Source organism: Podarcis bocagei, assembly GCF_964188305.1.
Source record: "Podarcis bocagei genome assembly, chromosome: 5".
Taxonomy (NCBI): domain Eukaryota; kingdom Metazoa; phylum Chordata; class Lepidosauria; order Squamata; family Lacertidae; genus Podarcis; species Podarcis bocagei.
The window spans coordinates 60,182,729-60,208,203 of NC_138129.1; the positions used below are offsets into that span (position 1 = coordinate 60,182,729).

Sequence of the window (25,475 nt, forward strand, 5' to 3'; positions counted from 1 at the left end):
TTTTGATGTCATGCTATGCTGCCAAGATCTCACTGCCAGAAGAGGCCGAGAAAGAGCTCCTGCGCTACATCCTCTCAAAACAGCTTCCAGATGGGGGCTGGAGTTTGTGAGTAGTCCAAGGAGGGTGTGATGTTCTAATTCTGCATATCTTTGTCTTGGGCTGGTCCGTGATGCAATTCCCCCATGAAGGCTTCTTTAAATCACTTCTGCATTCTGCTGTCTTTTGACTGTGAGCAATACTCACCATGTGGATTGGGCAGCAGGGCAGATGACCAGAATGCCAGCTGGCCTTAGCATGTACTGAAGCTGCCCAGCTGTGGCAGAGAAAAATAGAATTGTGGCATGAGGGGTGGAGAGAGGCAACAATAATGAAGACATGATTGTGACGTTAACATATGAGAGAGTGCTGGAGGTGAAATAGTTAAACAGGTTACCCAATAAGGACCCAGGGGGGTGGAGTCATAGGGACTATAAAACCAGCTCTGGGAGGGGCGAAGGGGGAAGTTTGTTGGGAGTTGGGTGGTTGGTTGAAGTGGGAGTGAATTGGGCTAGAGTTTGTGGGTAGGTTGAGTTAGTGTAACGAAATAAACTGAGTCAGGAATACTTAGGGCCTAGGAAGACAAGTAAATATCTGAGAGGTGGTTTAGTGAGCGAGAGCATGTAGTGGAAGTTATAGGTCTGGATAGGCACCCCATGTTTGTAATTGACTGATACCGTTTATTAAACCACACGCTTGTTAAACTGCAATAAATAAACAAAAGTTTATGTTCCAATTTAACCCTGACTGGACTCAGGGTTGTACGAGGTAGAGCCTGGGTGGTGGCAGCGGGAAATATAGTGGTGGCACAGGGATCAATAAATGGTGAAACGTCCGGGGACCCTGTGTGATCACCGCAATGATATCCGACATCACTCTTTCCTTTTAAAAGCACCATCTCTAGGAAGTATTACAATTGATAATGGTCTGGTGAGGCCAGGTTGCCTCCATCCAAATGTATTCTGTCAAACCAATAGCAAACCACAAAATGGATCGGGGTTTGACTCAGCTTTGAATCTGAATTCAGATCTGAATTCAGAATCTACATTCTCATTGACCAAGATCAGCTTTATTTATCTGGAATGGAATTTCAACTGGTATTCTGGCTGTATGAGTTGCTCTCATGCCTATGCTGCCTCCTGAAAAGAAACATTTCAAAGCACTACATGTCCTTCATTAAGGCATTACTTTTTTAAAAAAAGGAAATAGAAAACAAAAGTAGGTATTCTGTGGTATCCCACCTAATGGCTAGCTAACTGGGTATTCTTGGAGTACGGTGGTACCTCGGGTTAAGTACTTAATTCGTTCTGGAGGTCCTTCGTTCTGGAGGTCCGTTCTTAACCTGAAACTGTTCTTAACCTGAAGCACCACTTTAGCTAATGGGGCTTCCCACTGCTGCCACACCACCGGAGCACAATTTCTGTTCTTATCCTGAAGCAAAGGTCTTAACCTGAAGCACTATTTCTGGGATAGCGGAGTCTGTAACCTGAAGCGTATGTAACCTGAAGTGTATGTAACCCAAGGTACCACTGTATTCTAACAAGTTCTCAGAGAAGTTTTTGAATTTAAGTTAATGCACCAGAAGAATGGAAACTAAACAATTCAAACAGCTTCTTAGACATGCAAACACTCTGGTGTACTTTCTAATGGCTCTTTGATCTCTCTTTATGGCAGCCATCTTACAGAACAGTCAACAGTATTTGGCACAACCTTTAGCTACATAGCTATGCGAATCCTTGGACTTGGGCCTGACCATCCAGATGTAGTGCGGGCTCGGATAAATCTCCACAAGAAAGGTAAGGCAGAAATCTCCGCCAGGGCTGAATCAATCCATTTTGCTTGAGCGTAGTACCCAGGCAAAACTTGGGGGTCCTGGTGTTGTACAGTTATTTGGGAGCACCTCTCTATTCTGTCTCTTTTCCTTCCTTCCTTCCTTCCTTCCTTCCTTCCTTCCTTCCTTTGTGGGTCCCTTTAGAAATCTCCATAGACTGGCACATTGACACCATTTCTATGATCAAACAGAAGATGCTGGTCATATCTTCCCTCCTGTTTTTTCCCTCCTCCAAAATTTATATTGGGAACTCTTGGGAGGGTCTGGACACGGGCCCTTTTGTGCCACTCCGTAAAGCACAAATGCAGTGATAAAATATTATTTAATAAATACAAAGAATGAGCTGAGTTATAGCCTTTTTATTGCAGTAGCATTCATACATAGGGTTTAATGGCACAGTGGGAGGTGAAGTACAGTGTTACCTCGGGTTAAGTACTTAATTCGTTTGGGAGGTCCGTACTTAACCTGAAACTGTTCTTAACCCGAAGCACCACTTTAGCTAATGGGGCCTCCTGCTGCCGCCGCACCGCCAGAGCACGATTTCTGTTCTCATCCTGAAGCAAAGTTCTTAACCTGAAGCACTATTTCTGGGTTAGCGGAGTGTGTAACCTGAAGCGTATGTAACCTGAAGCGTATATAATCCGAGGTACCACTGTAGTTACTTCTGCATGGATACAGTCTGAGAAACATATGCATATGGTTCCAGGATGATCAGGGCATTCACTCTGTCCAATATAGAAATGAAGAGGGGACCCTTTGGCTCAAACCTGTTCAGAAACTCTACACTGAATGTAGCTGACAGCTGTGCAGCTGCTGCTAGATTTGCCCTCCAATGTGTGGAGTGTGGCCAAGCGAGGCAATGAGGGTATGACAGGGCAGTTAACATATATAAATATATTAAATTCAGTCGTTGTTACAGGCGTCTAAACAAGGTGGAAAACACAGCTTATTTTCACTTCAATTTCTTCAGCTAATTGCCTAGGTGTTACAGCTTAGGACTTACGTAATACTTTGGTTCTGAAACAGGGTGGTAATATCTTTTTATATATGTATTTTAATATTTTATTTTAAGAATTTGTTGCTTACATTTTACATTCATATCAACACAACAAAACACTACCTTTTGGAGGTTCTCAACCCCCAGACTTCCCCCCATCCTCCTCCCCGGTTTCCCATCATTACCACTTATCTTTTCTGCATCTTTATATATTTCTCTAATTTATTCATTTCCCTTATTACAAAACTTACCCTAATTATCTCACCAGTGCTATTCTAAGCCTGCTAAAGTTTTTATGTGTTTACAATGCTCCTTCAGATATTCTACAAAATTAGTCCATCTTTAAAAAAATATTTTGTCCTCTTGGTGTCTGATCTTCCCAGTCAATTTCGCCATTTCGGCATAGTCCATTAATTTTGTTATCCATTCTTCTTTTGATGAGGTTCTTTCTTCCTTCCATCCCTGGGCATATAACATTCTCACTGCTGTTGTCGCATACATAAATAAGACCTTTTTCTCCTTTGGGATTTCTTCTCCTATTATACCTAATAGAAAAGACTCTAGTTTTTAAATAAAAGTTATTTTAAACATTTTCTTTAATTCATTATATATAATTTCCCAATATGCTTTTGCTAATTTGCAGGTGCACCACATATGGAAAAATGTGCCTTCTTTATCTTTACATTTCCAACATGTACTTGACATTTACTCGACATATCATTCCACACTTTTACATAATTATCTTGAAATAAGTTTATATTTTTTTGATGTTAACCGACCCCTAAATATTTTACTTTTTTATCTTTAATTCTGTTATTTGTTCAAGTTCATTTTTATTTTGTTCTGTCATATTTTTAACCAGCATTTTTGATTTTCCTTTATTTAACTTAAAACCTGCCACTTGGCCAAATTCATTCAATTTCTCTAATACTTTTGGTACCGATTCCAAAGGATTTTCTACCGTTAATACTAAATCATCTGCAAATGCCTTAAGTTCCAATTGTGATGGCCTAGTTCCAATGGCCTAGTTCCAATTGTGATGACTTTGATTTCTTCATCTGTTCTTATCTTTCTCAACAAAGTCTCTAACACCAGAATAAATAACAGGGGTGACAATGGACACCCCTGTCTTGTTCCCTTTGTTATATTACATTTTTCAGTAACTGTATTGTTTACTATTAATTTAGCCTGTTGCTCAGAATAAATTGCCTCAATACCCTTAGCAAACACCTGTCCAAAATTCATTATTTCAATTACTTTTTTCATATATGTCCATGATATATTATCAAAAGCTTTCTCTGCATCAATAAAAATCAAAGCTGCTCGCTTATCAGTTCTAACGTCTAGATATTCAATCACATCAATAATGTTCCGTAAATTATCTTTCATATATCCATCTGGTAAAAGACCGGCCTGATCTCCATGAATTCATGGGTGTAATTCAGGGTGGTACTTTCTGTCAGTTTCCCAGCCTTCTATAAATCTTACTTGTGAGGCTCCTCTAGTATAACAGACCAGGGGATCAGCTCACCCGTCCGACTGGTTTGGGATTCTTCTCTTTCAAGAAGATCTCTCCCCTTCTTACTGAATTGAGAATCCAAATAATATGTCCTCTCACATGTGCTGTTCCCAATTCAGCTTCCCAGTTTTCTCTTGTCTATATACTCTTAAAATACACTAATCATTGTCTCTCAAACTAAGTTCAGAGACTTTTTTTCTGATTACAGAGTGGATTTAACACACAGCTCAGGAGCTATACAACTATCCAGCTGAATGCCAGAACGCCAATTCCTTAGCTGCTTTTTTCTCGTGCCTACGCCAAGTGCTGTCACCACCTCCCTCTGGCTACCTGTACCCACAACCAATCAAAAGGAGGCTGCGGCACAGCACTCTAGTGGAATTCTGAGGCACTGCATCACTAAACTCTAAACAAGTTGAGCTTTCAATCTCACAAGGCTATAAACATATCTCGGTTTTCACTGAAGGTTTCTTTGACTTTGCCCCTTCAGTCTATGGAAACGAAAAACTTGTTAATTCTCTTTCCAGGTGGTGCTCTTGGAATCCCTCATCTGGGCAAGGTTTGGCTGGCTACTATGAATTTGTACAGCTGGGAGGGAATGAATACACTGTTACCTGAGCTATGGTATGTGTCCTAAAGTTTACTCATCCCCAACCCACCCTGCTGATCATGAATTGCCAGAGAAAGGTCTCTGCTGCAATAGTATTACACAGTAGACAGATCCTTCACTAAATAGCAATGACTTGGAAATGGAGACATCCATATTAATCTTCACTACTTTGTGTCTTTGTGACAGAACCTGTTCCTCACAGGATATCATGTAGAGGTTACTCAGATGAAGAACATCTACTCATGAGTCAGAGTGAGGTATGGCTGGTTGCCATAGCTCTGCCTGATTGGTGAGCAGACACATGTCATGGATGTGGCATATTCTGCATGTTAAGGAGCAAAAACTGCAAGCCGCAAATGGAGCTCAAACTGCAGCCCATAGGCCTGGGAAATGATTTTAATGATTTTAGGACTGCTTTAAGCAGTGCTTTCCCCCCTAAAAAATTGTTTAGGGGTACTCATTTTCTGACTCATATTAAAATACTGCCCCTCAATGAGGCCAAACTTAGATTCACAAAATGTTTACATGTATGTGCACCCCTGCATACCCTCAGAAAAGAAGCGCTGGTTTTAAGAAAGAAGTAACCAGAAGCTTGCAGAAGATACTAGGTTTCAGGAACTATGTGTGTAAAGAAATGCTGAGACCATTTGGTCTCTGTGACCAGTGAATTCTTGTCTATCACATTTTTTTTTGTAATAGGGTATAACAGAGTTTCAATCTGTATATATAAGAGACTATGGACTCAGCTATACAGCTGCAAATAAAACGTTTTAAGTGTGTTTTAAGTGCAATATACAATGTGACACAAGATGGCGATGGAAAGCCATATGGAAAATTCAAGGTATTTTTAAAAGCATTTTCAGAACATTTTTTATATGTGTGTAGATTCTACCTATATAATAGTTTGCTCATGTGCAACCATCTGACTTTTTGATGTGCTTGGGATTACAAAACACAGCTACAAAGATGTTTATGCCAATGTGCACATCATGGCAATGCTGCACTGGTGCCCTCCAAACTTTATTTCGAAGCTCAGAGCGCAGGCACTCTCAGAGGTCCAAAGAGGCCTGGGCTGCTTCCAGTTTTTGAGATCCCTAGCTATAATAAAAATGAAGATAAAAATGACAATACTGGAAAGCAAAATAAGGCACAAAAATATAGTGGATTGTTTTGTTTGTTATTATGTTATGCATTTTTGTCTTTTTATACCGTAAACTGCCCTGTGATCCTTGGATGAAGGGCAATATAACCTGCCCTTAGTTTTACCCCTACATCCAGGATTCCTGACATTGTCTTCCATGAACCTGTTTCTTCCATCTTTCTGAAATAGGCTGTTTCCTACATGGCTGCCGGGACATCCCTCAACATACTGGTGTCACGCTCGCCATATCACCCTCGCGATGAGCTACTGCTATGCCACTCGCCTGACTGTAGAAGAAGATGAATTGATCCAGAGTCTAAGACAGGCAAGGCAACATTCTCCAAACATCCCACCATCCTTGGTCAAAGTGGGACCCTCGTACTCCCTTGGATCTGCACTTGGGGGATTGCTTGCTTGTATCTGACAGGGAGAAGGCTGAGCTGGGTGTCCTTTTTCCATTTAAGGCAGAAGCCGAGCTCAGAGCATCGGTGTTTCAAAATGCCATGGGAATATTTATTTTGGAGAGAGGCGGGAGCATGGAAACATGCCACTTGGCCATCCCTATTCCATAGGGGAGGGCAACTTTGGGAGGGTGGAATATGGAGTGGAGATGGTACCCAGGGAATCACCCTGCCAAATCATGTAAGTCTCTCTCCTACCACATTTTTGTTTTAATTTATTTTAATGGCTCTGTGCTTCGTGCTCCACAGAGAATTGCTTCAGACCTTTGCCTCTTCTCCTAAAAACTGACAGACAACACCCATGTTGCCTTCTCTATCACAGTACTGTAATAATAATAATAATAAAATTTTTTATTTATATCCCGCCGTCCCCAGCCGAAGCCGGGCTCAGGGCGGCTAACAACAATCAAATAATCAAACAGTCAAATAGTCACACAATCTAAAAATATTTCATTATAAAAATTAATTAAATCAAATTGATGGCAACCAATTAAGCAAAATTCTGTGCAGGTTGCCAGAGGAGGGAGTCAGGCTGCGCCCTGACCAAAGGCCTGGCGGAACAACTCTGTCTTGCAGGCCCTGCGGAAAGATGTCAGGTCCCGCAGGGCCCTAGTCTCTTGTGACAGAGCATTCCACCAGATTGGAGCCACAGCCGAGAAGGCCCTGGCTCTAGTTGAGGCCAGCCTAACCTCTCTGAGGCCTGGGACCTTGAGGATGTTATTATTTGCAGACCGTAGGTTTCTCTGTGGGGCATACCAGGAGAGGCGGTCCCGTAGGTACGAGGCTCCTAGGCCGTATAGGGCTTTAAAGGTTAAAACCAGCACCTTAAACCTGATCCTGTACTTCACCGGGAGCAAGTGCAGCTGGTATAGTACCGGATGAATGTGATCTCGCAGCGAAGACCCCATAAGGAGTCTCGCCGCGGCATTCTGCACCCGCTGGAGTTTCTGGGTCAGTCTCAAGGGCAGCCCCACGTAGAGCGAGTTACAATAATCCAGTCTGGAGGTGACCGTCGCATGGATCACAGTGGCTAGGTCAGGGCGAGAGAGATAAGGGGCCAACTGCTTAGCTTGGCGGAGATGAAAAAATGTCGCCTTTGTTATAGCTGTAATCTGCGCCTCCATAGAGAGGGAGGTATCGAAGATTACACCCAAACTCTTAACGGACGGTGCTGGCACTAATTGCACCCCCGCAAGAGATGGGAGTTGCTCCCTCGATCCCATATCGTCCCGCCCCAGCCAGAGGACCTCTGTCTTCAAAGGATTTAACTTCAACTGGCTCCCACGTAACCATCCAGCCACAGCTTCCAGACATCTGGTCAGTGTGTCTGGGGCTGAGTCAGGATGGCCATCCATCAACAGATAGAGTTGGGTGTCATCAGCATACTGATGGCAACCCAGCCCAAAACTCCGGACAAGCTGGGCGAGGGGGTGCATAAAGATGTTAAAAAGCATCGGGGAGAGAATCGCACCCTGAGGCACTCCACACACCAAGGAGTGGCGCAATGACAATTCCCCCCCAAGCGCCACCCTCTGTCCCCGACCAGAGAGAAACGAGCGCAGCCATTGAAGGACTGTGCCCTGGATCCCCATGTCGGCAAGGCGGTGGTCCAGGAGTTCGTGATCGACCATGTCAAAGGCTGCTGACAGATCTAGAAGAATCAGCAGCCCCGACCCGCCTCGATCCAGCTGCCTGCGGAGATCATCTGTTAGGGCGACCAGAGCCGTCTCGGTCCCATGACCAGCGCGGAAGCTGGACTGGAATGGATCCAAAGCAGATGTTTCATCCAGAAACCTACCAAGCTGTTCAGCAACCGCTCTCTCAATCACCTTACCCAGGAATGGAAGATTCGAGACCGGGCGGTAATTGGATAGATCTGAGGGATCTAATTATGTTTTCTTTAAGAGCGGACGCACCACCTGGGTGGGATATTCAGTTCCCCTGGGAATATCCCGGTGCCAAGGGACAAATTGATGATATCCCCCGGGGGGCCCGCACCTCGTCTGGACACGCTCTAATCAGCCATGACGGGCACAGGTCAAGAGGACAGGTGGTGGGCTTTCCAGCTTGGAGGAATCTGTCCACATCGGCTGGAGATATCCGGTCAAAGTGGTCCAATACTGGACCCGAGGACAGTCAAGGGGCCTCCAGTTCCTTTATTGTATCCAAATTGGCAGGGAGGTCATGGCGGAGCAACAGGACCTTCTCCGCAAAAAAGCTCGCAAATGCCTCACAGCTGTGTGTCAGATTGTTATTTAAATTTGGCTGTCCTTCAAGGGACGTTAAAGACCGAATTATACTAAATAATTGCGCCGGGCGAGAGCTAGCGGATGCAATGGAGGCCAAGAAGTAAGACTTCTTAGCGGCCTTCACTGCCATCTCATAGGTTTTCATAAAAACCCTATAAGATGTTCTTGAGGCTCCGTCACGGGCACCCCGCCATACTCGCTCTAGCCGTCTGAGGTCCCGCTTCATTTTCCGAAGCTCCTCGGTAAACCAGGGAGCCCGGTTTCTGCGGGGTCGCAGAGGGCGCTTAGGTGCGATCTCATTGATGGCTGCCAGGAGCTGGGTATTCCAGCCCTCAACAAGCTCAGTCAATGAGTCGCCAGGGGGAGCAAGGTCCCGCAAGGCTTGACGGAATCTATCAGGGTCCATCAGCCTCTGCGGGCGAGCCCAAATCGGCTCGCCACCTAAGCAGGGTGGGGGTGGAAAGTCAATCCTGGCTTTCAGAGCGTAGTGATCAGACCATGGCAGCTTCATCGAAGGAGACATGATCACATCTATACCGGCGCCAAAGATCAAATCCAGCGTGTGGCCTGCTTGATGTGTGGGGCCCGAAACAAACTGGGAGAGCCCTAGTGTCGCCATGGAAGACACCAGGTCCAGAGCCTGTGAGGAGGGAGTGGCATCAGCGTGGAAGTTGAAGTCCCCCAGTACCAATAGGTTAGGGAACTCCAAGGCCCAGCTGGCCACCAGACTCCCCCTTTTTGATGCATCTTTTTCTTTCTTTCTCCCTTTCTTTTTGGGTGGTAAAAGGTGTTTTCTCCTCCCCTCTTCAGAACCACTGAAAAACAAATTAATGAAGAACTGTTGAACCATTAATCTATGGAGTACCCTCCTCTAATATTTAATTCATTAATATATTATTTATTATAACATACCTCTTTTCATATAAGTATCAAAATGGTGATGAGGAGGACCATGAAAGCTGATGCCATAACACAGGGAGGGGTGGGCTCCCTTCCTAGTACAAAGCATTGCGTTATGTGGGTACAGAGCAGATTTTGCCACACTAACATGAATTTTCTGGGGTTTTTTAAAGCTCTGAAATGACAGTTGTCAAGTACACTAATATCCTGCTTCTTCTTTACTATGAAAGTCATTTCACTTCATGGTTTCCTTCTAGGAGATTTATGTGGAGGACTTCTCCACCATTGATTGGCCAGCCCAGAGGAACAATATTTACGAAGCCGATTTGCAAGCTGCACACAGCTGGATGCTGGATGCTGCTTTTGGTGAGTGATTTTGGAATTGGCAAGTCTTATTCCAGGAGTTCAGGTCTTCAGCGTAGGTTTTCTAGGGTTTACTTGGCACAGAGAAAGAGAGGAAGAGACTTCTGTTGGTCTGAGGAATAAGACGTGCATGTCCTTGGCCCAGACATATATCCATGGAAACATACAACACCTTCCAGGTTTCATATTATCACAGCTTGTTAGCTGGAAGCAAACAGTCAGCTCTGAGAACAAACACAATACAAACCTTTGTAGCAAATACAAGAAAGAGCCTTGCTTTGTGAGCAAGAGGCCTGAACCATGCTGTGGACATATGCCATGGCATTATGGGTTTTGTTGTCTTGGAACCATTCATGGTGATCATCACTGTGGTTTTGCCTGTCAGGCTACAGGGTAGTTTGGGACAAATGATCGTAGAAAAGTTTTTGAGAAGGGGATCTGCAAAATGTTCGTGGAAGTGTGGGCGGGGGTTACCACAGATAGAAGGCATGGCATTTGGGGTTTTCCTCTGTGTTAAAAAATTGATTGTTTTGTTTTTAATATTTAACTTTTGAAAGCTAAATTGTGCTTGTCCTAAATTGTGTTTGCTAAATTGTAATTGCATGGAAAATTGCAGCCCAAAACACACGAGGAAGATAGAACCACATTAACATGATTGCGATGTTCATAGTGTCTCTCTTATTCCTTCTGCAGCTACCTTAAATTTGTATGAGAGATACCATTTCACCAGTTTCAGAAAGAAAGCCATCACAGAAATGTATGAGCAAATCAAGGCTGATGACATATTCTCAAATGCCACCAATTCTAGTCCGGTAGGTCCTTTGTGAATGTCTTTCAGAAATAATTGTATCGGGACCAAATTACTTTTGATGGCAACATATGTTCCTTCTCCTGAGGAAGATTTCCCTCAGAAACCAGTATACTTCCAAAGGTGGAACTATGCTTGTGGCAATCTTGTTCTGCCCACTTGAAGGAGTTTCTGTGTTTGGCTGGTGACATGCAGAGACATAGCCATGTGGCAGATGAGTGTGCTAAGCATGGAGGTATAGTGGAAGAGAATTTCTAACTGGAATGATATTCTCTTTTGTCCTGTAGATTTGTAAAGCGTTTCATGTGCTAATAAGACGGCATGTTGATGGAGCTGATTCTCCAGCTTTTCAAGAACATATCTCCAGGATCTATGACTACCTTTGGTAAGGCTGGCATATTTATTCCTTCCATCTTTGTAGTGTCCTGAACATGGTCTTGCATAAGGTGGTTTTGCAGACCTTGATCTTTCCTCAAAAAAGGATCAATCAGACTAGAAAATGTAAAGCACATTCACATCGTACTTCAGAATGGTGTGTATACCTGCGACATCCGTCATATGTGCACAGATGAGCTCAGATGGCAGTTTCATCACTAGGAGTTCCAGGGGGTTGCAGGGGGAGGGGCAGAAAGGGCATGCACACTCTATAAAGATATCTCTGCCCCCATCTGATTTGAACAACCCTGTGCAAATGCGGCTTGCAGTGCAGTGGGATAAAATGACCTCGCTGCATTTTAAGCCTGTGATGTGAACATATCCTTATTTGCAGTATAGGCAGATCTCATGCACACCCATGCCTCACTCATGGTGTTGTATGGAAGAGATATCAGGATGATTTGGGTCTCCTATTATGCAATGCAGATAGGTAACTACATGGTCTTGTGTCTGCTATAATCTCTGCTTTTTATATCTCTGCAGGATGGGACAAGATGGTATGTTAATAAAGGTACAATAGTGTGAACCAATATGTTGGGAAATATTATGGGCTGCAATTTGCATTGCTTTGGTGATTCTGAAGCTCAGCTGTCTTCTCCTTGCCTGACAGTACCAGCTTCATTGAAGTAAATATCAAAATGTCAAAATATCAGGAGATCCAGTCATGGCTCTCCTGCATAAAGTGTAGCTTCACCACAGGGTTAGGGCTAGGAGATAAGATGTAAGATAATACCAGGTCATGTAGCACCTTTTAAAAATGCTGATTCAGATCTTATCTGATGGGCCAAGAATCCCAAAACACATGCTGCTTAACTGAGAGAACAAGAGGAATTGATCAGTATACAATACAATCAAAACAAGGGCCAAGCGAAGGTGCAGAAGAGCCCTTTAGTTACTGATTTACCCCCGGTGCTCTTGCTTTCTTTTAAAATAGCGTATTATAAAATAAAAATGGGAGGAAACCAATTGTTCACCACTCCCACACAATTCTGACCACACAAATTTCAGAGGCTTCCACACCAGTCCACCCACATCTTTCCCCATCTTCCACTCAGTTAAGCAGGAGGCCTTTTCACCGTTCCATGAGACGTTCCAGCCCTTCAGGAGGGTGCAGAGCAAGGCCAGTGGGCGAGGGTGTAGGCCGGGAAGTGGACATGACTGGGGAAGCATCCAAAGGGCTGGTTAGAGAGGACTGCATTCAGCTCCCAGGCCAGTGGTTCTCCACCCCTGATCTAATGGACAAAACTCTTCTTCCTTTCTTTATATCAGGTCATGGGATCACAGACCTGGGATACATCATTTGCCATTCAAGGCTTCTTGGAGGTATCATTTTATATTGTCAAATCTGCTGCTTTTGTTCTTTCCACAATAATTTCCATTTACATGTATATTTTAGATGAATGAACTGGCATGTAGATGGTGTGTGTTCATTATTTAACCAAAACACACACATTACGAGATCCGAACACCTCGTATGCCTGTCATGGTTCACCAGGAAAGGCATGTTCTCCAGGTAATTCTTAGGACATGAGGTCCAGAAATCCACACACTGAGTATTCCTTTTGTAGCACTGAAGTTATCCCTGAAGAACTTGCATTTATTTTTGTGGCTGTCCAAAGTGATGCTTTTGTGTAAGTGTCTGAGATTTTCTCTGTGACTTTCCTGGGTCAGAATCCTTAAGCATAACTTCTGTCTTTTTCTAGGCTGGGGTTCAGAACAATCCTGACTATGCATCCTGTCTGAAAAAAGCCCATGAATTCTTGAAAGCCTCTCAGGTAAAGCACTGATCCTTGGAATAACATACACAGGGAATCAATACTGCTTTCAGCTGTCTCAGCAAAAGAATCAGGAGGGAAACGCTTGTCTCTTTTTGCAAAGTAACATTGACAAGTAATATCAATTCGGTTCTATAGTGTGGCTTCAGTCCTGTGTAAAACCTTGTATATCCACTGCAATTTACCTCAACCGACACTGTGGGTTGTACGCAGTATGAATCCTATTCAGAGCAAACCAATTCAGATTAATAAACCTGCCCAATTTGAGTTCATAAATTTCAGTGAGTTTGCTTTGAGTAGCATTAGCACCGGACACAACCCTATGTGCTGCCATTGCATCAGGTTGTAGCCATATTCTGTCTTCTAAATTGCAGAACATATTTCTGACTGAGTTAATTTATTTATTCTTTTCTATTGTTTGTTAATTATTGCATAGCCCATCTTCTTCTCCAAGGAGCTTAAGGTGGCATACATGGTTTTCTTCCTCCTTACTGAATCCGCACAACAACGCTGTGAGGAATTTTAGGCTGAGAGGAAGTAGAGATTGGCATCCTGGTCTCTCAGGTCCATCACTCAAACTGTTATGCCACACTGGCTTTCTCTGGTTATAAATATATTCTGATTGTCTTTTATTAATATGCTGCTAATCTGTTTTTCAGATTGTAGATAACCCACCTAACTACCAGAGATATTATCGCCAGATGAACAAGGTACATCCAGAATTGTGTCCTGTCTGTGTGACACATAGCCAGCAAAAAAAGAGTCTTTAAGTGTTAATTCTGAGAACCTAAGGAGCCTGTTGGTTTGGGCCAGAACCCATCTAGTCTAGGATCCTGAAAGAGAAATGTGGATCACCCGTCAAATCCCTGGTTGCTTTATTGGGATCTTTTTGGGAGGAGATTATTCTACACTGATGGCTGCCCAAGGAGTCATAATATATTTTCTTCAATATCCAGGGTGGATTCCCCTTCAGCAATCGAGAGAATGACTGGATAGTCGGTGATTGCACTGCTGAGGCCATGAGGACATTGATGCTGCTGGAGGAAAAATGCCCCTTCATAGAGGATCATGTGGCACCTCAGCGCCTCTTTGATGCTGTCAATGTGGTGAGAAGGGAAAGCTCAGAAGAGAAAATGGGAAGTAGGCAGGAGGAAGCTATTGTGGGAAGACTGAAGTCATCTAGCATTCAGTAATAGTGCTGAGGAGAATATTGGCTTTGTGGGACCATAGGCTAAGAGAACTGGTGGAAGTGTCACTATGGCAGCATTGTATCCTCTGTGAAGGATGATCAGTCTTGAAGTTTGAGTTCCTTAAGCTCAGGTAAAGGGGTTGTAAGGTAGCAGGACTGAGAGCAATCTCCCTCAGTAAGCTGGATCGAAAGCTCACTGGGCTTTAGGATTGACAACAGATGGACCATTGATCTTGTTCATTAGAAAGTAGCTATTGCATCATTACAGTTTACTTACAATTTGAAGTCAAATACATAATCTGTTAATCTCTGTCCTTACAGTAGTAATTTGGAGATACAGTGCAAATTAGCAAATTTTGTCCTGGAATCCTCATCATAGTCATGAGGAGCAATGACACTTTCTAGGGTTTGCTAGAACAACAGAATCTCCCCATCCACTGAGTTCTCCATTGGCCTAATTGTCAGCATCGCCCTAGAGCCAGTGCACCAACTGGACTCTTGCACCTCAACCCCGACTGGGCTAGGCGAGCTGGGTAGCACCGCCAGAGACCTCCTTCTCACAGGAAACGGTCACAGTGCTGTGGACTCACAGCTTAGAGCTGAGAGCACCGGATTCACTGTCTCAATAATACAGTCGTTGCGCAGCAGAGTTTTGCAGAGTCTTGCAGAGTATAAACCACTCGGAGAGCAGCTCTGTAGAATATCTTCCTTTTATTCTGTAACTACAACTATGATACAAAACTATATACAGAGCTGAATATTCTAAGCATAAATCAATGCTACACTGAGAGTCTGCAGCTGCTCTTAGCAGCAATCTTATCTCTAGGATCTCTAACACTCTCACTCTCTCCGATACACTGACTGACTGACTCTCACTCACACACACAGATATGTTGCTGGGTAGAATAAGTAGATAGGCAGGACACGCCTCCTCTTCTCTGGAGAGTCAGCAGAGACCACCAGGAGATGATCAGGAGATTCTTGGGTATGGGAGGGGTGAAATCTCCTCACTAATATGGTGAGAGAGGGCCAACTGGCACAACTACATATGTATGGCGAGCCACTCTCCTTTTGTTTAGTTCCACTTAAAATAAAAAGGTTGGTTTGTCAAGAGCACAGACTCTGATTTTACACACCATTGTAGCCGGGTGGAGTGGCGCCTGAATTGCATTTGGTGCTTGTGGCAAAGTCTGAAACAGCAGGAATCTATCCAGACTTGAAAAACAGAAAATGGCCACATGAATCATGGGAATTCTTGCATAGAAAGGGGCAACTAAAATGATGAAGAATTTGGAGGATCTCCTCCATAACATTTGGGGTTTTTTAGTTTATTAAAAAGGCAAGTGAGGAAGGGGCACAGGAGTGGCTGGTGGGGCTGGAGAGGAGCGACCAGCCATGTTCCTCTGCAAGTAGGACAAGGAACACCATGCCTGTTCTTAAACCCTCTTCCCGCCCCCCCATCCCACTTGTACTTTTTTGCAGATTCTGAGCATGCGAAATTCTGATGGTGGTTTTGCTTCTTATGAAACCAGACGAGGGAGTAGGCTACTGGAGATAATGAACTGCACAGAGTTGTATGGTAAGAACACAGCCTTGATATCAGAACAACTTAAATGGGAATCGTTTGTGAATTCTGGTCCTCTTTACAATTTCATAGTTTTGGGGATAGAGACCATGAACTGAAGTCACATGTTTGAAGGCAGTTTGTTTTGGCCATAGGACCTTGGCAATTGTTCACGTTGTCAGAGTCCACTGTAGGTGCTGATAGGGGAGATGTTCTAAGGCAGGCTGGTGGTTGGTTTCTGGAACAGGCAGAACAAAGATGGCGTGATACGGACAGTCCATGTGGCTCTGACCATGGAACCAAAATGATAAACAGGTACACAAAGTCAGCCAGAAATCAATGGTCTCTTCACATCACACATCGTCTGACTGTCAAAACTCTGAAGCCACCTCTCCCAGGATGACCCCACCACCTCACAGCCTTCAGGGAGGGGACACTTTCCCTTGAGGGCATTCTTCTGTGAACTGCATGCCAGCAAGGAGTGTGGCCAGAGCCATCTCTCCCTCCTTTTGCCACACCCTCTTCTCTTCCTCTCTCTCTTTTGCTCTGTGCCCAACAGGCTGCTAGGGGAGAGACCAATAATTCTTGCAGGGTTCTCAACTGTTTGCTTGCAAAGGGATTTCCTCTCACATCACCCCATCTGTTTCACCTCCACCACCATCTTCCTCTCCCTTTGGGCTCTTCCTGCGCTTCTAAAAATAGGCTGAGGCCTGTATGTGACCCTCTGAATGCAGGTTGCCCACCCCTGATCTAGACAAAGAAGGATCTCGCTGATAGTCCTCTGCACAAAATGCATGGCCGGTTTTCCTGATAAGCTTTTGGTGGGCAAAGGGCTGACATTTTGACTGTTGTTTTTATAGAGTTTTTTTTTTCTCCTGCTGTTTAAACTGCTAGGTTTTGGCTCCCTTTTAAAGGATATTTTCGGGGATGCTAGCATTTTATAAATCTGTAAGCCACCTTGAAACATAAAGTAAAATACTTCACTTTATGATTTTCAGCTGACTGTATGGTCGACCACACCTATACAGAATGTACTTCATCCATAATGCAGGGATTGAAGCATTTTGGGAAAAGATTCCCAAATCACCGGGAAGATGAAATCAGGTAAAGGTATGGGGGGAAATCCCCAGAAGCTGAGAAGGATATTATTGTTACAGCATGAATTCATATTCTATAGTCTTGAATTCTGTATTCTAATAGAATATTCCATGTTAAGAGCTCAGGAATTGCAAAGACTGATTTTTATTTTTATTTTGTATTTGATTGCAACTCCAGTCATTATTTAAAATATATACATATACCTCCATCTGCTTACATCCCTGGCAACTAGTGATCACACGGTACATCTGAAGTGGACTCCAGTCCATAAAAACTTTTGCCACAATAAAATGTGTTAGGCTTTAAGGTGGCACAAGACACTTGGTTGTTTTCGCTGCAGCAAACCAGCACAGCTACCCCTCCGAAAATGTTTATGTACATGTAACTTACAGCATACATGTTATTTCCAACATAGAAGTGATACAGTATGTAAAGTTGTTGCTGGTGGTTTAAACAAAGACTGATGAGGAACACTCTTGATCTTAATTAGCCATCACTTGGGAGGCTGGTAGGACCACTACTGGATCACAGCCTGCTCTAAGGTGGGTCACAATAGCAACACTAACATTGTTAAAACATTAAGAAGTGGGCCACTAAATGAATGTTTTGGGTGGGTCCAAGTTCTGAAAAAGTGGAAGGCTTCTTTAGGCCGTTGAATGCCATTGTTACACGGAGCTTGCCTTAATGATTGTCTTATCCAGAACCTGGTTAGCTTGAAATGTAAGAAGACTCCTTTGTTTTTCTTCCCAGTGATACGCTAAGTAAGGCTTTGCAGTTTTGTCGTAATATGCAGAAGGCTGATGGCTCCTGGTTAGGGTGAGTGGCTTACAAATATCCCACACTGAACTTGACTGTGGCACTGGTCGGTGGAGTTTCTGAATGCATACATAGTGTTCTCAAAGAATGACCTTGCTGACTGAGCTGTGGAAACCTTCACCTTTTGAATGCCTTTCCTACACAACAGTTTGACAGATAAAAAGGAGAGAACTAGCTAATGCAACACACTGCTCCATTGTTTCAGCTGGTGTGTCATCCTAGTAGACGAAGTGCTGTGGATCAGCTGACCACTTGTAGTGTAGTTGACAGTCAGCTGTCCTATGTTGATACAGCCTATGATTGTGGCCTATGATTGTGGCCCAGTGCAACCCCTCGGGGGGATGATGGGAACGCCTGTCAATTTCTAAAATATAAATTGGCCAATAGTGACCTGATAGTGGAGTGGGGCTTCAGCAGCAGAGATAGATACTGAGGGTTCACTCCAGTCCTCCGCTGGAGTATTTAAGCCATCTGCACTGGGAGCCAGCAACATAGTTGGCAGCTGATCATCCCACCCACCTAAAAATTGGCATTGCCTTTGAGGTAAGTGGGCAATGTGTATGGAGGACCTTGCTGTGGAGATAATCGGTCACTGTTTTCAGGACCAGGAAGGAATTTGCATGCAAACAAATTGGGCCCAATTGGTGGTTTTGCCTTCTCATAGCAATTGTCACAACTTTCAGTGGATAAGGCATGGGATGAATTTTTGGTCTATTTCTTGGGGGGTAAAATGGCGCATCACCCCCTTCATTTGGTGGCTTATCTCAGGGAACCCTGGTAAAGGGGTTTGGGTAGAAGATTCTGTCCAGAAGTCCAGATGGGGGCAGACAAGCATAGAACTTTCATTTGGTGGCCTGGGGGGGTGGTCAGTTTGGTTGACCTGTGTCTTGAGGTGACCAATCACAGGCACAGTCCTGTTTATCTGCATTTGCACTGGTGACAGCTTGCTCTTTTGGTATGATCTACAAATATGAAACTATTTTGGGATGGAGGGTAAAACACAAGCAAGGAACGGGATTTCTCATAAATGCACAGAATTGCCTTCTCGCTATGGAGGGGAATGCTACAGCCTAACTCTATGCACGGGAATGAAAGGATGAGTATGCAGCCTCTTTTTTGATGCAATGAGATCCTAAAAATAAACAGAGCTGGATCAGACTTAACCCTGATGCATGAAATAGGCAAATTCAGCATGTGACAGCTAAGAGGGCAGTTAGGGGTCTTCTTCACAACAAATAACTGATGTTAGCCTGTCTGAGGAGTGATTTGAAACCAGCAACCTAAAATGTACTACCAATATCTAGGCATCAGCAGCTTTTTCCACCCTCAGTAAATCTATGTCTGTTCTGAGACAGGATTTTGTGACCGTTCAACTGAGCAGTCTTTTAACAATGTAGTTGCATTAGGTAGTTGCAGAAACCTTCACATTGTCATTAGGCTTAGAGAGAAAACATACTGTACTGTTGGTAACACTATGTACTGATCCCATACTGATCCCTTCATGAGTCATCATGAGAATTCACACCCTTAGATCTACAGCCAGTAAGAAAAATAACTGGTTATATAAATTAGATCTAGTTAAATGTACAAGAAGAAAATAATAAAATAACAAGTTATATAGCAATAAGAGATTCTGACTTTGACTAGGAACATGAAATTCAAGAGATTCTCGCATTGCAGGGGGTTGGACTAGATCAGGGGTCAGCAAACTTTTTCAGCAGTCCCCTAGACTTGTGGGGGGCCAGACTATATTTTTTTTGTGGGGGGGGGGGAGAACGAATTCCTATTCCCCACAAATAACCCAGAGATGCATTTTAAATAAAAGGAGACATACTACTCATGTAAAAACATGCTGATTCCTGGACCGTCAGCGGCCAGATTTAGAAGGCGATTGGGCCGGATCCGACCCCTGGGCCTTAGTTTGCCTTCCCATGGACTAGATGACCCTCATGGTCCCTTCCACCTCTATGATTCTATGAAACAAACAGTGAATGAAAGGGCATACTCAAAGGGTGTAGTCTCTCATTTGTCTCAGTATCTTTCATTCAGCAGCTGATGGGTTTTTCCTCCCTGACAGGCGATGGGGTGTATGCTTCACATATGGCACCTGGTTTGGACTAGAGGCATTTGCATGTATGGGATACATCTACCGTGGTGGGTGAGTAAGCAGCCTTTCGGGTAGAACATTACTATGAATGTTGCTCTGCTGGGAGCCCTTGATGGAGCTGAGCTTCAGGGGTGTGAAGTGGAGAGACTGTCAGGCTCCTCCACCCAAAATATCAAAGGCAGAGGAGTCATGTGCATATAATATTGACAGCGCCAGCCCCAATGCATGCTTACTCAGAAGTAAATCCAGCTGAGCTTGGTGGGCCTTACCTGCAGGTAATTGTGCATGAGATTCTTTGGATGCAGTCAAGGCCAACAGTGGAACAAAACCCAATGAGGCACCTCATGGACTATTTTCTCTCTCTCCCCTCTCATATTTTCTAGGGAGGCATGCAAGGAAGTGACCAAAGCCTGTGAATTCTTAGTCTCCAAGCAAATGGAAGACGGTGGCTGGGGAGAGGAATTTGAATCCTACAGGTTTCGCAAATATATTCAGCACACTGTTTCCCAGATCCACCAAACCTCCTGGGCTCTGTTGGGGCTGATGGCTGTTAGGTAAGCACAGAAGATGGCAGTTACCTACCTTAGCAAAGACTTCTGTCTGCTTTTGCCCAAGTGGTTTCTGCAGCAGCTAGACAAACCAATTAAGGCGTGCTAAAGAAACATGCTTCTAAGTTCATGGGGTTTGGCAAGAGGGGGCTGATCTGCCCCAAGTTCATTTCCTCCAAAGTCTTTTTCACAAAAGCACATTATCCATTCACTATGAGTGCATTGCATCACTTGCATAAATTTGTTCTGGATCTGTTGGCTGAAGCAGGCTAGCCGTGGGAGATGGAGCTACCAGCACCCAAAAGCAGTGAGCTGTGTACCTTTAAAGCACATGACTTTCCCTAGAGAATCCTGGGAACTGTACTTTATCCTTCACAGTGCTGCAGTTCCCAGGATTCCTTGTCGGAAGTAATTTGCTCTAAACCTACGGTGTGTTTGCAGCCTAATCCTCCATCACAAGAGGACCTCCTTCTGGAAGTATCTTTGGTTGTGCTTATTTTCGTTGGGTGCCATTACTCCTTTGAAAACCTATGGAAAAACAGGCCACAGACTTCCCGCTCACATGTTGTGTCCCTCATGCTGCATAGCTAGCTTTTGTAAACTTACAGAGGACTGAATTTTCCTGCAGCTTGGTATGTAGATGTTCTCAGGTGCTTCTTAGTCCAAACAATTGAAATAATTGGAGAAATTTCATTTCTTTAGCTGCTTCACTTTTTGGAACTTGTGTGGACTCATGCACTTACAGGTCTTTCCCCTAGGGGGACCCATTGAGTTTCTGTGAGCCCATGAGGGTTTCTTTCTTTTAAAAAGAAATTGTAGTCATATAAGCTTCTTCCCAGGAGAAAACTGATAGGCTTTCCCCTCGCTCCAGCCCCCAGCCCTCACTGGGTGCTGATAACAAAACTAATGTCCAGTATTCTTGTGGCATTGCAGATATCCTGATGTTCGGGTTCTGGAAAGAGGAATACAAGTTTTGATTGACAGACAGACATCGATTGGGGAGTGGCCTCAGGTGTGTTAATACTTTTAATTTCTTTTCCTAATCAAATATCCTCATAGCAATATAATTTAAAGGTTTACAGAAACAGTATATTTCAGCCACCTATGAAATGGATCATGTTCTCCAAATATATGTAAAATGAATGAACGCAGAGCATTTCCCACCAAGTACTGAGAGTGGGGGTGGCTAAATTGTTGCCTTCCAGCCTACACAGGCAATAGACAGGGATGATGGGAGTTGCAATTCAGCAATGTTTGGAGGACCAAAGGTTATCCACCCCTCACTTACTGAATGAGGCAGATCAGAATGTACTCTCATTGGCATTGTTGTCATAAAGGTGCTTCTCGTACATGGCTGCAATGTATTGTGGACACACATGGGCACTTCTGTGGCATTGGCAGGTGAGATCTTACAAGTGCTTCCCATGTTCTCCCTCTATTGAACACTCTGATGTTCCTGTGGGAAGTATTCTGTTGCCTTAGGCACCCAAGTGATTCATGCACCTGTCTTGTTACTGTTGTGGCATCAAAATGTGCCATCAGGATTGAGTTTGTGTGGTATCAGAGCACAGGACACAGCTGGCCCTACTGTTACATACATGTGGCAGGCCAGAGGGGTGCCTTTAAAAAGCCATAGACTGCCAGTTAATTATTTTATTTTTTAATCATGGAACCATTTAGATATTCTGCCTGAGATGCTACAATGTCTTTAGTCGCCTTTCCTACATTTTAATTGGCTCTGGTCTCTGATTCCTGCTTCCAGAGTTTTGTTTGCCAAATAAAAGCTCGGTTATACTGTATGTGACAGATGCTCTTAAAAGAGGTTGCAGTGATCATACAACTGGAATCTCAGATGGAATTTAGTCACCATGAAGTCAGGACAGAAGACTGCACGTAGGTTGTTCAGGAATTTCTCTTTTGCCTCTCCTCAGGGTGATATCGCTACAGCATTCTACAAAGCTGGTACTCTGCATTACAATGCCTACCGAATTATCTTCCCTATCTTTGCACTTGCCCGCTTTACTCGGCTATATCCCAGCAGCCCTGTCGCTAAAGGACTCCTGAAGAATGGATCTGTGCATTCAGAGCAGAGTCAGAATGGAAGGTGCTGAGCAGAGGTGCAGTGTCATTCCTGAGAGCTTGGGTTTCATCCTTCTCAACATCACCCAGTGCTTTTCTCTCTTGGCTGATATTCGCCGTGTAGCATGTGCTGTTTTTCTTCTATTATAATGCCACATTAGATCACTTGAAACATTCCTATAAGATCAGAATGAAGGACGCATTGACAATTTAGAGACTGTCTTTTCCTTGCCAGGCTAACAACATGTCTTGCGACCAGGAACAGCTTAAACTATCACATGAGCTAATGTCCAAGCATGAATCAACAGGTGTTGGCTATTTGGAGAGTCCCGCAAGAAATTCATTATTTAAATGCAGTGAGTATATCTCAGAATAGCAGCACCAATGTAACTGGTTGCACAGGAGTTCCAGCTTGGTGCCGTGGCCATGGGTGCCATGCAGCGTGTATGGCCTTGGCACTGAAATGTGTGGGTTCCCGTCCTCTATATGGGGAATTTTGTAGGTGCTCAGCCATGCAGGGTCTCAGGAAGTTGGCACCCATGGGTTGCATACTTGATAAGATCAGTAAATAAGTTACGGAATATGTGATTCTGAATATGACTGTTAACATATCTGGTGGTTTTAATTAATTGCTCTGGAAATGTGGCAAAAGAACAGCCCCACAATCCGTTCAGAATTAATCCATTCTGTGAGTTCAATATGTGGCCTAGCAAGAAGCCCACATGATATGTGAAGACAACGATTGATTCAAAGGCAGGTGCAGAAAATGTAAAACATACCTAACAACAAAATATAGTGAATTTGGAGGCTTTCATTCTATATTTTCAACAGACAAAACCAAACAGGTACCTACATATTCTTGTTTTTTTAAAAAATTCTAAATAAACATTTGCTATTATATCTCTTTTTCATTAAGTGAAAAATATGGGGTGATGGTGGTGGTTTTCTTCCAAACGGAAGAGCACATCCCTAGGTTGCTACAATTAAGTTAAATGAATGTATATATCCAAAGCAAGGACATAAGTATCAATATCTGGTCACATTAAGTTTTGATGGTTGAGCCCCATATCTTTGGCCCAATCAATCATAACTGATTTTACCTCCTCATCCTTCGTGCACCATTCCAATAATATCTTATACATTTTTGCTAAAATCTTGTAGTCATTATTCAGTATTTCTGTCTGAAATTTTGATTCTTTATCAGCAAAACCCCTCTGATTTAGATCTTTTCTGAACATCTCATTAATTTGAAAAAAGTGCAGCCAGTCATTCACATAATCCTTGACTTCTTCAAATAATCTCATTTTCCATTTTCCTTCGCTTTTACACATTAACTTCTCATATGTCACCCAACCCCCTGTCATATTGACTTTCTTCACACTCATCGCCTCCAATGGCGACAACCAATATGGAGTTTTTTTGTTCCAACAAGTTTTTATATCTTTTCCACACTTCAATCAGAGACCTTCTTATGTGATTTTCAAAACCTTTATGTACCCGTTTCTTGTCATACCACAAATACGCGTGCCACCCAAATCTATTATCAAAATCTTCCAGATCTAACACATCCGTGTCTTCTAATTTTATCCATTCCTTCAACCAACAGAGGCAAGATGCTTCATAATACAATTTCAAGTCTGGCAGGGCGAAGCCTCCTCTTTCTTTAGCGTCTGTCAATATCTTAAATTTTATCCTCGGCTTCTTACCCTGCCAGATATACCTTGAAATTTCTCGTTGCCAATTTTTAAAAATCAGAGTGTTGCTGTAAATCACTTACACCTTACCTGCTTCCCAGTAATAAATGAAGGCTATTTTACCTCCTGTTGACCTGCTTCTGTGTGCTATGCATACATACATAGTGTAAACGTTTTGAGCTTGTTTAATGTTTTGCTTTGGAAAAAATTAAGCATGCTCATTTTTTAATATGAGCACACATACCTCGACGCCTCCATGTATATGGGAGAATAATACTTGGTGGGTGCTCTAGAAGGTATCACATTTTATTATATAGCTTTTCATAATTCTTTCCGCAAACTATGGGGAGAGCTAAACCTCTTTCTATGCCACGTGGCTGAAAAGCAAACCAGCCATTCAAAAGGAGAGTGAGCGTTCATTCCGTCTACCTTTGTTAAAGTCACACTTCATGGTCTCAAAGAGCAATTTTACCAGCTCAGTCTTCCCTCTGGCCACCATGGCTTTGGAGAGCTCAAGTACCTCAGCTGTGTAGTGACGACACACTAGCCTAAGCTCCTGCTGCACTCGCTGTTTGGGATATTTCTCCTCAGCCTTCTTCACCCACAACTCTACTTCCTTCATCAGCATCTCTGTATTCATCCTCTTCTGACTGAACAAGGCAAGCAGCATTTCCATTAAGCAACGGAAGCTCTCTGTGTAAACAGAACCCACACCATCCAGCTCTATTGCCTGCTTGAAGCATTCCATGGCATTCAGGTCTTCATTTTTTATCCGAAGGCATTTCCCCCTCAGCAGCTGGATTTCAGGCAAAACATTCCCCAGGTCTAATTCCATGGCTTTAGCAAAGAACACGAGGGCATTGTTCACGGCATTTTCATCTACAAGTAAAAGTTCCTGCATGGCATCTACTCCCATGTAGTAACATACCTAGAAGAGCAGTGGATGGGCAGGGAGGGAAAGGAGGAACACTCAGTATTTATTTAAACAAACATGTCAAAAGAACAAAGATGGCTTACAGCTTGCAGAAAACAAATCCATAAATGTTCACTGTTGAGTAACAGCCAGAAAATACATTTTTTAATATAATGGTAATGAACCATATTTTTTTCCCCTTGAATATCTTGTACTTTCTCTTAAAGCACGGGGGGGGGGAGGGGGAGGGGCGGGACCTGTGGCACTCCGGTAGTTGTTAGACTGCATTTCCTGCCAGCAATGGCCAATGGTGAGGCATGATGGGAGTTGTAGTCCAGCAA

General features: G+C 43.5%; 2 protein-coding genes across 5 annotated transcripts in view; one reads left to right on the forward strand and one right to left on the reverse strand.

Annotated features, from left to right (window-relative positions):
- On the forward strand, positions 1–22,559 carry LOC308587668 (lanosterol synthase-like; the record flags this gene model as incomplete). The annotated part of the gene is made up of 19 exons (XM_081195390.1): positions 1–106; positions 1,712–1,833; positions 4,912–5,008; positions 6,325–6,460; positions 10,003–10,111; positions 10,802–10,920; positions 11,204–11,301; positions 11,835–11,862; positions 12,621–12,674; positions 13,055–13,126; positions 13,786–13,836; positions 14,083–14,232; positions 15,798–15,894; positions 16,878–16,983; positions 17,728–17,793; positions 19,871–19,951; positions 20,284–20,454; positions 21,382–21,460; positions 22,380–22,559. The coding sequence occupies exons 1-19, from the start codon at positions 6–8 to the stop codon at positions 22,557–22,559; spliced, it is 1,917 nt and encodes a 638-aa protein (XP_081051516.1). The 5' UTR covers positions 1–5.
- Positions 22,558–25,475, reverse strand: part of TTC22 (tetratricopeptide repeat domain 22) — a 16,232-nt gene continuing 13,314 nt past the window's right edge. For 3 of the 4 annotated variants that reach the window (XM_081195406.1, XM_081195405.1, XM_081195404.1), the window contains one exon: positions 23,400–25,149. In XM_081195406.1, the coding sequence (XP_081051532.1) occupies positions 24,619–25,149 (531 nt within the window). In that variant the 3' untranslated portion in view covers positions 23,400–24,618. Of the gene's footprint in view, positions 22,705–23,399; positions 25,150–25,475 lie in introns of those variants that run through there. The other variant, XM_081195407.1, reaches the window with a different exon arrangement.